The 12,191-nt window shown below is 40.8% G+C and overlaps 1 protein-coding gene across 1 annotated transcript in view; it reads right to left on the bottom strand.

Annotated features, from left to right (window-relative positions):
• Positions 1–12,191, bottom strand: part of SUGCT (succinyl-CoA:glutarate-CoA transferase) — a 144,366-nt gene that overhangs the window by 125,032 nt on the left and 7,143 nt on the right. Inside the window, exons 2-3 of the mRNA XM_060195770.1 lie at positions 2,864–2,915; positions 1,792–1,865 (exon numbers count right to left, since the gene is read on the bottom strand). Coding sequence (XP_060051753.1) covers positions 1,792–1,865; positions 2,864–2,915 — 126 coding nt within the window. The remainder of the gene's footprint in view (positions 1–1,791; positions 1,866–2,863; positions 2,916–12,191) is intronic.

The raw sequence follows: 12,191 nt of genomic DNA, 5'->3' as shown, positions 1-12,191 counted from the left end.
TTCTTTATTGGGGAATTAATGTTTTACATTCAACAGTAAATACAATAGTTTTTACATGCATAACATTCCCCATATCTTTCTCATTAATAAGGAAATAAAACCTAAAATATATACAGAGAGAAACAGAAAGGTGGGGCGGGGGAAGATAGCATAATAGTTATGCAAAGAGACTTTCATGCTTGAGGTTCCAAGGTCCCAGGTTTAGTCCCCCATATCACCATAAACTAGAGCTGAGCAGTGCTCTGGTAAAAATAAAATTAAAAAATAATTAGAAAAAGACAAAGAAAGGTGCAGTGGAAAGTAAAACACAGAGAGACACGTACACAAAGGAGAAATAGGCCCAAATAAAGAGGCAATTATAGTTTCTAAGATAAACGTCAATATAAAGGTTTGGCCTGATCAATTGAAATAGTAGATTAGATTGGATGCTCTCCCTAAATATACTGTCAAGAAAATCAATGAAATTACAAAGTGTTAAAATATTGAAAATGGATCACAAAATGAGAATGAGGAGAGAGAGAAAGAAAAACATCTTCAGTAAAAAGTAAACATTCTTCAGCATGTACCCACCAATGACCGCAAGAATATATTAGTAAAGCATTAACTTTGGAAAGCAGGATTTTCCACATTTCCTGGAGTCACAGACAAATATAACCTATGCTCATCTGAGAATTTTCTACTAGCTTCTCTAGCCTCCTAAGATCTGTTTACCAGAAAGTTGGATCTTCCAGATCTTAGTTTCTCATGTATGATCAATTAACAAGTAGGTGTAATTATTATCTAGTCTGTGTCTCTTATAGATACATAAATCTGTTCCAGATTCATAAGTACTATAATAGTATATACTAATTTTTGAAACTTTCCAAAAAAAATCATAGAGGATGATACAGACAATATAAAGGGGCCGGGCAGTGGTGCACTGGGTTAAACGCACATAGTGTGAAGAGCATGGACCTAGGCAAGGACCCAGGTTCGAGCCCCCAGCTCCCCACCTGCAGGAGGGATGCTTCACAGGTGGTGAAGCAGGTGTGCAGGTGTCTATCTTTCTCTCTCCCTTTCTATCTTCCCCTGCCCTCTCAATTTCTCTCTGTCCTATCAAAAAAAAAAAATCTAAAAACTGGGTCAAGGATCAGTGGGTTCATTTGGCAGGGACAGAAGGCAGAGAGAGAGAGAAACTAAAAGAGACCACAGCACAGATGCTTCCTTCAGTGCAGTGGGGGCTGGACTTGAACCTGGGTCATGCACATGACAAAGCAGTGCACTATTCAAGTGAGCTATTTCACCAGCCTAAAACATGACACTTTTTAAACTGTATTTTTATTAGTGATTTAACACTGGCTTACAAAACCATATGATTATAGGTGTATAGTCCTGCGTTGAGTCCATCACCACAGTTCTGCTTCCCGGCAAACCCCTCCCCCCACGCCACCCCCAGGATAACCAAGATAGTTTTCACAGCCTCAGCAGTCTACTGGCTACATTTTTTTTTTCACAAGCTCATATGTTTCAATTCTTTATATATGAGCCAAACCATCCAGTAGTTGTCTTTCAGAGAAATGCAGATCATTTGGTAACAGGTATAAAATACAGCAATGAGTCCTTGAAAACAAAGAATTGAAGTATAAAGCTTCTGCTTTACCACTTGTGAAGCTTTCCCCCTGCAGGTGGGGATGAGGGGCTTGAACCTGGGTCCCTGTGCACTGTACTGTGTGCACTCTAAAAGGTGTACCACCTCCCAGCCCTGCTATTTCATATGTCTGTGACTTGTTTTGAAGGGAGCAACAGCATTACCTGGTCTTTCTACTTTTATAACTTCTGCTCCAAGATCTCCTAAATTCATAGTAGCAAAAGGTCCAGCCAGCACTCTATAACGTTAAAGATAAGAAGTAAATTGGTATCTTGAAGATGTTATTATTATTTTTAATATTCCAACAAAAAAGCTCATAAAGTGCAAATAAGAATTAAAATTGTTAAAATTAATTTAGACATATATCAACAGCTTTTAAAATATATTCCCTTTGACTAAAGTTTTCATCCAGATTCTATGCCAGCAAAGTAATCAAGAATTTTCTGAAGCAAGTATTTATGTACAAAGAAGCCTAATTGATAATAGAGATACTGAGGTAAGATCATATAATTATGTAATAACATAGTAAAACAGTAACTTACTTTTTGATTTTTGAATGACATAAAAAATATTCACAATATGACATGTTTTAGATGTAGATAAAACTATAGTTACACTGTGGTTCTAATTTTTTCCTTTGTTTTTCCCCACATTTCACAGAGGGAGGGGGAAGGCTAATGATTTACAGTAAAGTTGTTGACATATAGGTATAATTTATCATCTCCCTGTATCTGAATCTGAAAAACTCAGTTTTTTCCACCAATTTTTCTTTTTAAAATGATCAATAAGTAGATTAGAAAAAAATGCACAAATGTTATACTAATTGGCTCTTAAATTATGAAATTACAGAAATTTCTCTTTTCCAAGAGACAGGCTGGGAGTACGGATCGATCTGTCAACGCCCATGTTGGGAAGTAATTACAGAAGCCAGACCTTCCACCTTCTGCACCCCACAATGACCCTGGGTCCATACTCTCAGAGGGTTAAAGAATAGGAAAGCTATCAGGGGAGGGGAGGGGATATGGAGATCTGGTGATGGGAATTGTGTGAAGTTGTACCCCTCTTATCCTATGGTTTTGTCAATGCTTTCTTTTTATAAACAAATAAATAAGAAATTTCTCTTTTCCATTTTCTTTGCAATTTTTCAATTATAAGTGCACTCTTATAATAAAAAATGAATTTATTGAGAAAAGGGGAAAACTCAATCACCAAAAGTATAGATAAACCAATACAAACCTTGTTAGATCCAAAATTCTTACACCCTCCAAAGGTTTCATATTGTCAGTGTCTAGCAAAACACAGAAGATATTGAAAAGTATTGATTACTAATTTTCAGGAAACCAAATGTACAGTTCTCCATATTGCTTAAGCAATCCCTATATAACCAAAAAATATATATTTCTATCACACATTGCTTTATATGTACTAGAAAAACCTTGACAGGACCCCATTAAGTCAATCTAAAAATTAAAGCCTCCAACACCTGGTTATTCACAATTAATAAAATCCATAGTTACACTTAAGGTATTGTATCTAACCATCTGGGAGATGGTTCAGTGGGCAGAGCACAAGACTTGTATGCCTAAGGCCCTGACACTGTGCTTGTCAAAACAGATAGGTTTTCTGATCTCAATTTTTACCTCTCTTCATCTCTCTGTATACATATATATATATTGCCTCCAGGGTTATCGCTGGGGCTCCATGACTGCACTACAAATTCACTGCTCCTGGAGACCATTTTTTCCCCATTTTTGTTGCCCTTGTTATTATTGTTATTGCTATTGTTGTTGTTGGACAGGACAGAGAAATAGAGAGAGGAGGGGAAGACAGAGAGGGGGAGAAAAGACACCTGCAGACCTGCTTCACCGCTTGTAAAGTGACCACCCTGCAGGTGGGGAGCCCGGGGCTCAAACCCATATCCTTACTCGGGTCCTTGATCCTCGTCTTTGGCGCCCTGTGCGCTTAACACGCTGTGCTACCACCCGGCCCCCATAAAATTTTTTTAATATTTATTTCCTTTTGTTACCCTTGCTTTTTTATTGTTGTTGTTATTGATGACATTGTTGAATAAGACAGAAAAATTGAGAGAGGAGGGGAAGACAGGGAGGGGGAGAGAAAGACACCTGCAGACCTGCTTCACCACCTTTGAAGCGACTCCCCTGCAGATGGGGAGCCGGGGCTCCAACCTGGATCCTTAGCTGGTCCTTGCACTTTGCAACCTGTGCGCTTAACCAGCGGCGCTACCGCCAGTCTCCTCCTTCCCCCTTAATTTTTTTTTTTTTTTGCCTCCAGGGTTATCACTGGGGCTTGGTGCCTGCACTACTAATCCACTGCTCCTGGAGGCTATTTTTCCCATTTTTGTTGCCCTTGTGGTTGTTTTTGTTGTTATAGCAGTTGTTGTTGGATAGGAGAGAGAAATGGAGAGAGGAGGGGAAGACAGAGAGGGGGAGGGAAAGATAGACACCTTCAAGAACCGCTTCACCCCTTGTGAAGCGACCCCCGCCCCTGCAAGTGCGGAGCTGAGGGCTCGAACCGGCATCCTTACGTCGGTACTTGACCCACTGCGCTACCGCCCAGCCCCCCATAAAATATTTTTATGTTAGTTTGTCTAATGAAAAATAAATTTTTAGAGGGAAGATGAATAGGATGGACACAGAGAACTTTTAGGATACTAAAAATAGTCTATGGTACAATGAGGAATGCATATCATTATATATTTGTTCAAACTCCAAGACTGAAAACATTAGACTTTATATGAGTCTATATACAAGCCAATAATCATGGGCACATGAGAAATCTCTGGACCTTCCTCTCAATGTTGCTGTAAATTGTGAACTGCTTGAAAAATTAAGTCTTAGTATTTTTATTTAATAAAAGTTAACTAAAAATGTAAGAGTACTAACAACAAAACTGTAACAACAGATCTCTACATACTTGTTCTACATTTACGATGGGGAGAAAAGGCAGATTTTAAAAGTTTATTAAACAAAGCTGACAACCTAGCTCACTGGGATACTGTGCTGATTTTATAATGCACACCCCCCATAGTCAAGCCAGGCCCTCAACACATCAGAGGAAGCTTCATTTTTTTTTCTTTTTATTATTTATTTTCCCTTGTTGTTGCCCTTGTTTCTGATGTCGTCGTTGTTGGACAGGACAGAGAAAAATGGAGACACAGTAGGGCTTCAGTAAGAAACCCGGAGCGAGGAGGCCAGGAGACATCCACTATAGGCAAGACCCGGGTCTCTGCCGACAAGGAGGAAGCTGCGTGAGTTGTGGAACAGCGCTTCAGGTGTCGCTCTTTTCCTCTCCCTATTTCTTTTCTTTTTTTTTTTTTAATTTCCCCTTTTGTTGTCCTTGTTGTAGTTATTATTGTTGTTGTTGTTGATGTCGTCGTTAGATAGGACAGAGAGAAATGGAGAGAGAAGGGGAGGACAGAAGAGGGAGAGAAAGAGAGACACCTGCAGACCTGCTTCACCGCCTGTGAAGTGACTCCCCTGCAAGTGGGGGGGGGGCATCCAACCAGGATCCTTCCACCAGTCCTTGTGCTTTGCCCCACGTGTGCTTAACCCGCTGCGCTAACGCTGGACCCCCTCAAACTTCAGTTCTGTGGTTTCTCTGTATTACTTCTCTTTCCATCTGAAAAAGTACACACAACCTCTTCCACTCCCTCACCAGAGTGATACTCTTGTTATATCTGGGAGATCTAAATACACCATACTCGAAATCACCCAAACTCCACAATTTACACTACGGTTCACTCTTGGTATTGTAAATTTTATGGATTTGGGTAAATGAATAATGACGTGTCTACATTATCATTCCATACAGAAAGGTCTCAATGCCCCCAAATCGTCTGTACTCTGCCTATTCCTTCCTTTCTCCTTGTTTGTTTTTTACCAGAGCACTGCTCAGCTCTGGCTTATGGTGGTTCAGAGGATTGAACCTGGGACTCTGAAGCCTTAGGCATGAGAGTCTCTTTGCATAACCACTATGCTGTCCGCCCCTGCCCTCCTTTCTCCTTTCTATCCTCCAACAACCAATCTTGACTACAAGTATAATTTTTCTTTTTCAAAACATTATGTAATTGCAATCACATAGTATGTGCCCTTTTCAGATTGACCTCATACATGCTGATAAATATTTAAGTTTCAGGCTGGGGGTGTGGATCAACCTGTCAACACCCATGCTCAACAGGGAAGCAATTTCAGAAGCCAGAACTCCTACCTTCTGTTCCCCAAAAACAACCTTGATCAATATCCCCAGCCGGGAAGAAGTGACAGGAGGAAGATAAGAGGACTCTGCACTCCAGCTCCATCAGCACCCGGAGAGAAAGAAGGAAAAGGAGAGGGACATATGGAGGGAGTTATGATGTCACGAGTGGCTTGGAGGGGAAGAGAGGATTGAATCAGGAAAAAAAAAGGGGGGTAACTGTATAAGTGTGGACAGAAAGTTGTAGAGAAGATGGTTGGCCCATGTCTACAACCTTAGGGGAACTGTGGTGAATTGCAATGGGGAGAGTGAAGATTCAGAACTCTGGTGGTGGAAATGGTGTGGATTCGAACCCCTGTTGACATGTAATTCTGTGTTGTAAAAATAAATAATAAAAAAATACTTAAGTTTAATTCATGTTTTTTCATGGGGTGATATGCCAGTTACCACAAGTTATTCATCCATGCATCTCATAAAGGATTGCTCCCAAGCTTTGGCAAATTATTAGTGAAACTATAAATATTGTGTACAGATTTTTTGTGTGGATATGAATTTGCAAATCAATTGTGTAACTATCAAAAAATGTGATTGCTGGATGGTACAGTAAGAATATGTTGGAGGGCAGGAGGTAGTGCAACGGCTTTAGTGCACATGGCATAAAGCAGAAGAACTGGCTTAATGATCACAGTTCAAGCCCCCGGCTCCCCACCTGTAGGGGGGTGCCTCACAAACAGTGAATCAGGTCTGCAGGTGTCTATCTCTCCTCCTCTTTGCCTTCCTGTCCTCTCTCAATTTCTCTCTGTCCTATCCAACAACAACAGCAGCAATAATAATAAAAAGGAAAAGAGCAACAAAAATGGGAGGAACAAAAAGAATATTCTTGATTTTTTACAATGTCTTCCAATGTGATTGTATCATTTTACATTCCAACCACCACTAAGTGAGTTTCCCCGTTAAATACATTTCTAGAAACTCCAATGTAGCTCCATCAGCAGTGGATTACAAAAATCACACGTGACACATACACAGTTAATAGTTTTGAGATTGATAAGAAGGGGGAGAGTAATTCACTGCAAGGTCCCAGACCCATGTCGATTGCTACATGGGATACTCTAAGTCCCTCCAGTGGCACTGTTTTCATTGAAATAAAGCAGTTTATTATCATCCTGTGCTGGCAATAAGAAATAGGTGAGTCCCATATAACTGGTGCATTACTTTAACAGATGCACACTTAACATAAAAAACAAATTATACTCAGAAGAAAAATTGATAAACAAGAGGGTCAGAAAGAAGAAAGCTAAAACTATGTTTAACATTATACCAATGGCTTTTCCATGTATCACACTTCTAAATATCCACATACTTGTATATCCTGTCTTTCTTAGTTTTTTATATTTTAGTTTATTCCCTTTTGTTGCCCTTGTTATACTGTTGTAGTTATTGTTGTTGTAATTGATGTCGTCGTTGTTGGATAGGACAGAGAGAAATGGAGAGAGGAGGGGAACACAGAGAAGGGGGAGAGAAAGACAGACACCTGCAGACCTGCTTCACCGCCTGGGAAGCGACTCCCCTGCAGGTGGGGAGCCGGGGGCTTGAACCGGGATCCTTCCGCCGGTCCTTGTGCTTTGTTTGCGCCATGTGCGCTTAACCCACTGTGCTACCGCCCGGCTCCCACTTTATTATTTTTTATTTTTTATTTATTATTACTACCACTAGTTATTGCCAGGCCTCGGTGCTGGCACTACAAATCCACCATTCACAGTAGCCATCCCGCCTTTTTAAATTTTTATTTATTATTGTATAGAGACAGAAATTGAGAGGGGGTGGGAGAGAAAGAGAGCCACCTGCAGCTCTGCTTCACCCCTTGTGAAGCTTTCCCCCAAAGGTGGAGGTCAGGGGCTTGAAGCCGGATCCTTGTGCACTGTAATGTGTGAGCTTAGCCAGGTGAGCCACCACCTGGCCCCCTCTCCAGCATTTCTTTCCATGTAGGGATATAAAGTTTCAAGCTGGAATTCTAACTCTACTACAAATTTCTTGTATTATAAGGATGAAACTGCTTCCTAGTTTAACTTCAACACTTTTTATTGAAAAGGCTTGACTTCCTCCTGGAAAGTTCAGGCTTTAAGACAGCTATGGTTTCTTGTGAATTTTTTTTTCAGTTGCCACTATGGTTATTGCCTACATGAGGAATCAATCACTCCTGGTGGGCTTTTTTTTTTTTTAATTTGATAGGACAGAGAGAAATTGAGAGGGCGGGGGAGACAGAAAGGAAGAGAGAGATCGACTTACGGCACTGCCTCACCACTTGTGAAGCTTTCCCTCCTACCGACAGAACCAGGGGCTTGAACCTGGGTCACTGCACATGGTGATGTGTGCACTTAGCCAGGTGTGCCACCGCCTGGCTCCTGTTTCTTGTGGTTTTTGAATCTAAGGAGCTGGAATAGTGTTCAGGAAGCAGCAGCTGGAGCATCCCACCATCCCACAGCTTCCTGCACAGTCAGAGAAATGGCAAGATCTGGCATTTCTGTCTGGCTAACAGAATATATATTTTACACAAAGGCATATAATTTCCAGGTCTTCAGCTTTCACACATAATCCATACATACTGGTTAGCCTATGAATAAGCCTTCCTTTGCAATAAGCCTTTTCTCACTAGGGTAAAAAAAAAAAAAAAAAAAAAAAGGCATAGTCCTCACACATCCCAGAACTCACTGAGTTCGTATTGTAAAATGTACTTGTGATCAACATAATGCCAACTTTATTTATGCAAAGGCTTCTTTTCGAAAGTCACCAATACACCATTACAGATTAGTACATGAAAGGGTGGAAAGAGGACCAATTTATACTTTCAAAGTCAGTCTATAGTTACAGAATTCACAAGCAAAAATCAGCAAGCCAGCAGCCAGCAGCCAGGCAGGTGACTCAGTAGACAGGGCCTACAGTTTGCTTGCATGAAGATCCAAATTCCATCCCTAGCACTCTGTCTGAGCAGAGGCCATCAGTCCTCTGGTCTCTCAGAGAGTAAACAAATACATCATTTTTTTTTTTCAATTAAGTCAGTGTTCTGACCATACTGAATGTAACTAATCAGAGGATCAGAATTAGCTGAGTTAACTAGTGACAGAGCAAATGATAGCTATGAATTACTAAGCATGAGCACTCCCAAGCCCAGGAGGCCTCTTGAACTTCTCAGGTTGATGGTCTAGCTCTCCTCTGGAAAAAAGGTGACAAAGGTAAGACATATGCACTAGCTGGAAAGACATCTCCTCCAGGGGAAAGTTGGCAAAACAGTGCCCATTCTAGGTTGGTGAATCACTGTCACAGGTACATGAGAGTAATTAGAATAATTAGCACAACAAAGAAACTATGTGCTCAGAAGCCCAGCCCACAACTGGCAGGTGCTGCAGTTAGATGGTTACACACACACTCACACACACTCACACACACACTCACTCACACACACTCACACACACACACTCACACACACACACACACACTCACACACACACTCACACACACACTCACACACACACTCACACACACACTCACACACACACTCACACACACACACACTCACACACACTCACACACACACACACTCACACACACTCACACACACACACACTCACACACACACTCACACACACACACACTCACACACACACTCACACACACACACTCACACACACACACACTCACACACACACTCACACACACACACTCACACACACACACACTCACACACACACTCACACACACACTCACACACACACACACACACACTCACACACACTCACACACACACACTCACACACACACTCACACACACACACTCACACACACACACACTCACACACACACTCACACACACACTCACACACACTCACACACACACTCACACACACACACTCACACACACACACTCACACACACACACACTCACACACACACTCACACACACACACTCACACACACACACACTCACACACACACTCACACACACACACACTCACACACACACACTCACACACACACACACTCACACACACTCCACACACACACACTCACACACACACACACACTCACACACACACACTCACACACACACTCACACACACACTCACACACACACTCACACACACACACACACACACACACACACACACACACACACACACGAGCCCTATTTTGAAAAATACTGCAGACAGACAGGTGGGGAGGGAGGAGGCAACCTGGAATAAATGTGGAAGAGATACATATGTGAAAAATAGTATGTCTTATAGTGTGGCTTGTTTTTAACATCTTCTAACAAGTAACCTGAAAAGCAGCCAGTATCTAGAGTCTTCTCTTCAAATAGTAAAATTAAAAATCAAACTATAGGGACCAGGTGGTGGTGCACCTGGTTAAGCGCACACACAATAGTGTGTAAGGACCTGGGTTCAAGCCCCTGGTCCCCCCCCACCAGCAGAGGGAAAGCTCCATGAGTGGTGAAGTAGATCTGCAGGTGTCTCTGTTATCTCTTCCTCTCTATATCTCCCTCCCCTCTCAATTTATGTCTCTATCCAATAATAAATTTTTAAGAAAAGGGGGTCAGAGAGTAGAACACTGACATAGCACAAAGCACAAGAACCGGCACAAGTATCCTGGTTCAAGCCCCCAGCTCCCCACCTACAAGAGGATCACTTCACAAGTGGTGAAGCAGGTCTGCAGGCATCTTTTTCTCTCCCTCTCTGTCTTCTTCCTCTCCCCTCCTACCCCCTCCCCTCCCAATTTCTCTGTCCTATCCAACAAAATGAAAAAAAAAAAAAAAGAGAGAGATGCCACCAGGAGCAGTGAATTTGTAGTGCTGGCACCCCAGCAATAACCCTGGAGGCAAAAAGATAAATAAATTTTAAAAATAAAGTTTATAAAATAATCTATAATGTATTTAAGGGTTTGGAAGGATAGACCAGTGGGAAATGAAGCACAATTTCAAGAAGCAGAGCAGATGGTAAGTTATGTGTCCAGGACACACTCTTTAAATGCCCACCAGAAAGGCCTACTGGTACAGAGACTTGCAAGAGTATGAAAATGCTGTTCTCCGTCATCTTCCCCACCGTTGTTTACTCACTTGTTGCAGACGTGGTAGTTCACAATTTGCGTGACACTGTCATTTTAATTTGCATGTAATGTTTTCTGAAATGAAATATTTCTCTTATATGCTCTTTCTTTATCTTGTTATTTGTCAATTTTTATATTTATTTTACCAAAGCACTACTCAGCTCTGGCTTATAGTGGTGCCAGGGATTAAACCTGGGATGTCTTGTGCCTCAGACAGGCTAAGTCTGTTCTGTAAACCACTATGCTGATTCCCAAGCCTTCTTGTTAGTTATCAAATCATGTTGATGGACCATATGTCTACAGGCATATTTACTATTTTTTATTAAGTTTTATGGACTCTTTATGTAGTAGAAATATTAGCTGTTATTAGTTGTATTTTGTAAAACTATTTTTTCTCTATTGGCTGTTGGGTTTTGGTTTCTAAATCTCAATTTCAAAATGAACTCACTCTACTTTGTCTTCATTATTGCTTCAGGTTTCCATAAGACTGCTATGTTTTCATTCGTTTGCTGAAATGATTCGGAACCAGCGCATATAGTTGTATTCATGACTCAGATTTATTATAACAGAGTGATATGTGACAGGGTCAATGAGGGAAAAGACAGGCAGAGTCTGGGACAATTCAAACACAACCTCTTGTGTCCTGCCCTTTCCACAAGGGACCACAACAAGCATGCTTTCTCCAGCAACAAAACACACAGTAAGTATGTGCAGTGGTTCTGCTAAGTAAAGTCTATTACAGACTCAGAATGGAAGATTTTCACTGAGGCCTATTTATATAAGCATTCACTTTACCATGTGCCGAAGTCCAGACTTCCAGGAAATACGTAGATGTTTACTGTAAATTACATTGTACAAACTAAGTACCTTTATTAAGAGTGTATAAGTGCCAATTTCCCATACCAAGGACCAAATCTGCAAAAAGATTCTTCAAGAGAGAGCAGCCTAAAATTTGTTATACTAGAATAAAAAATATACTACATATATATATATATATATATATATATTTTTTTTTTTTACTACACAGGTATCATGCTTTCTCACCCATAGGTTATAAGTACACTTATGCTATCAGTGATTTATCCAAAGCAAAAATCACACCCCTAGTTCCCATTTTAAAAGCTTTTATAAGTAGTTGCTTCTTGGATAACAGACTAGTATTTGCCTTATTTTTCAAAAATATTTCAATTTTCTACAAAAAAAAAGTATTGAGTTCTTTCAAAAATGGGAATAAGACAAAGATATAATATAT

This window comes from Erinaceus europaeus, chromosome 8, assembly GCF_950295315.1.
Source record: "Erinaceus europaeus chromosome 8, mEriEur2.1, whole genome shotgun sequence".
NCBI lineage: Eukaryota > Metazoa > Chordata > Mammalia > Eulipotyphla > Erinaceidae > Erinaceus > Erinaceus europaeus.
Note: the sequence above shows the minus strand (reverse complement) of the source record. Positions and strands in the feature narration are given on the sequence as shown.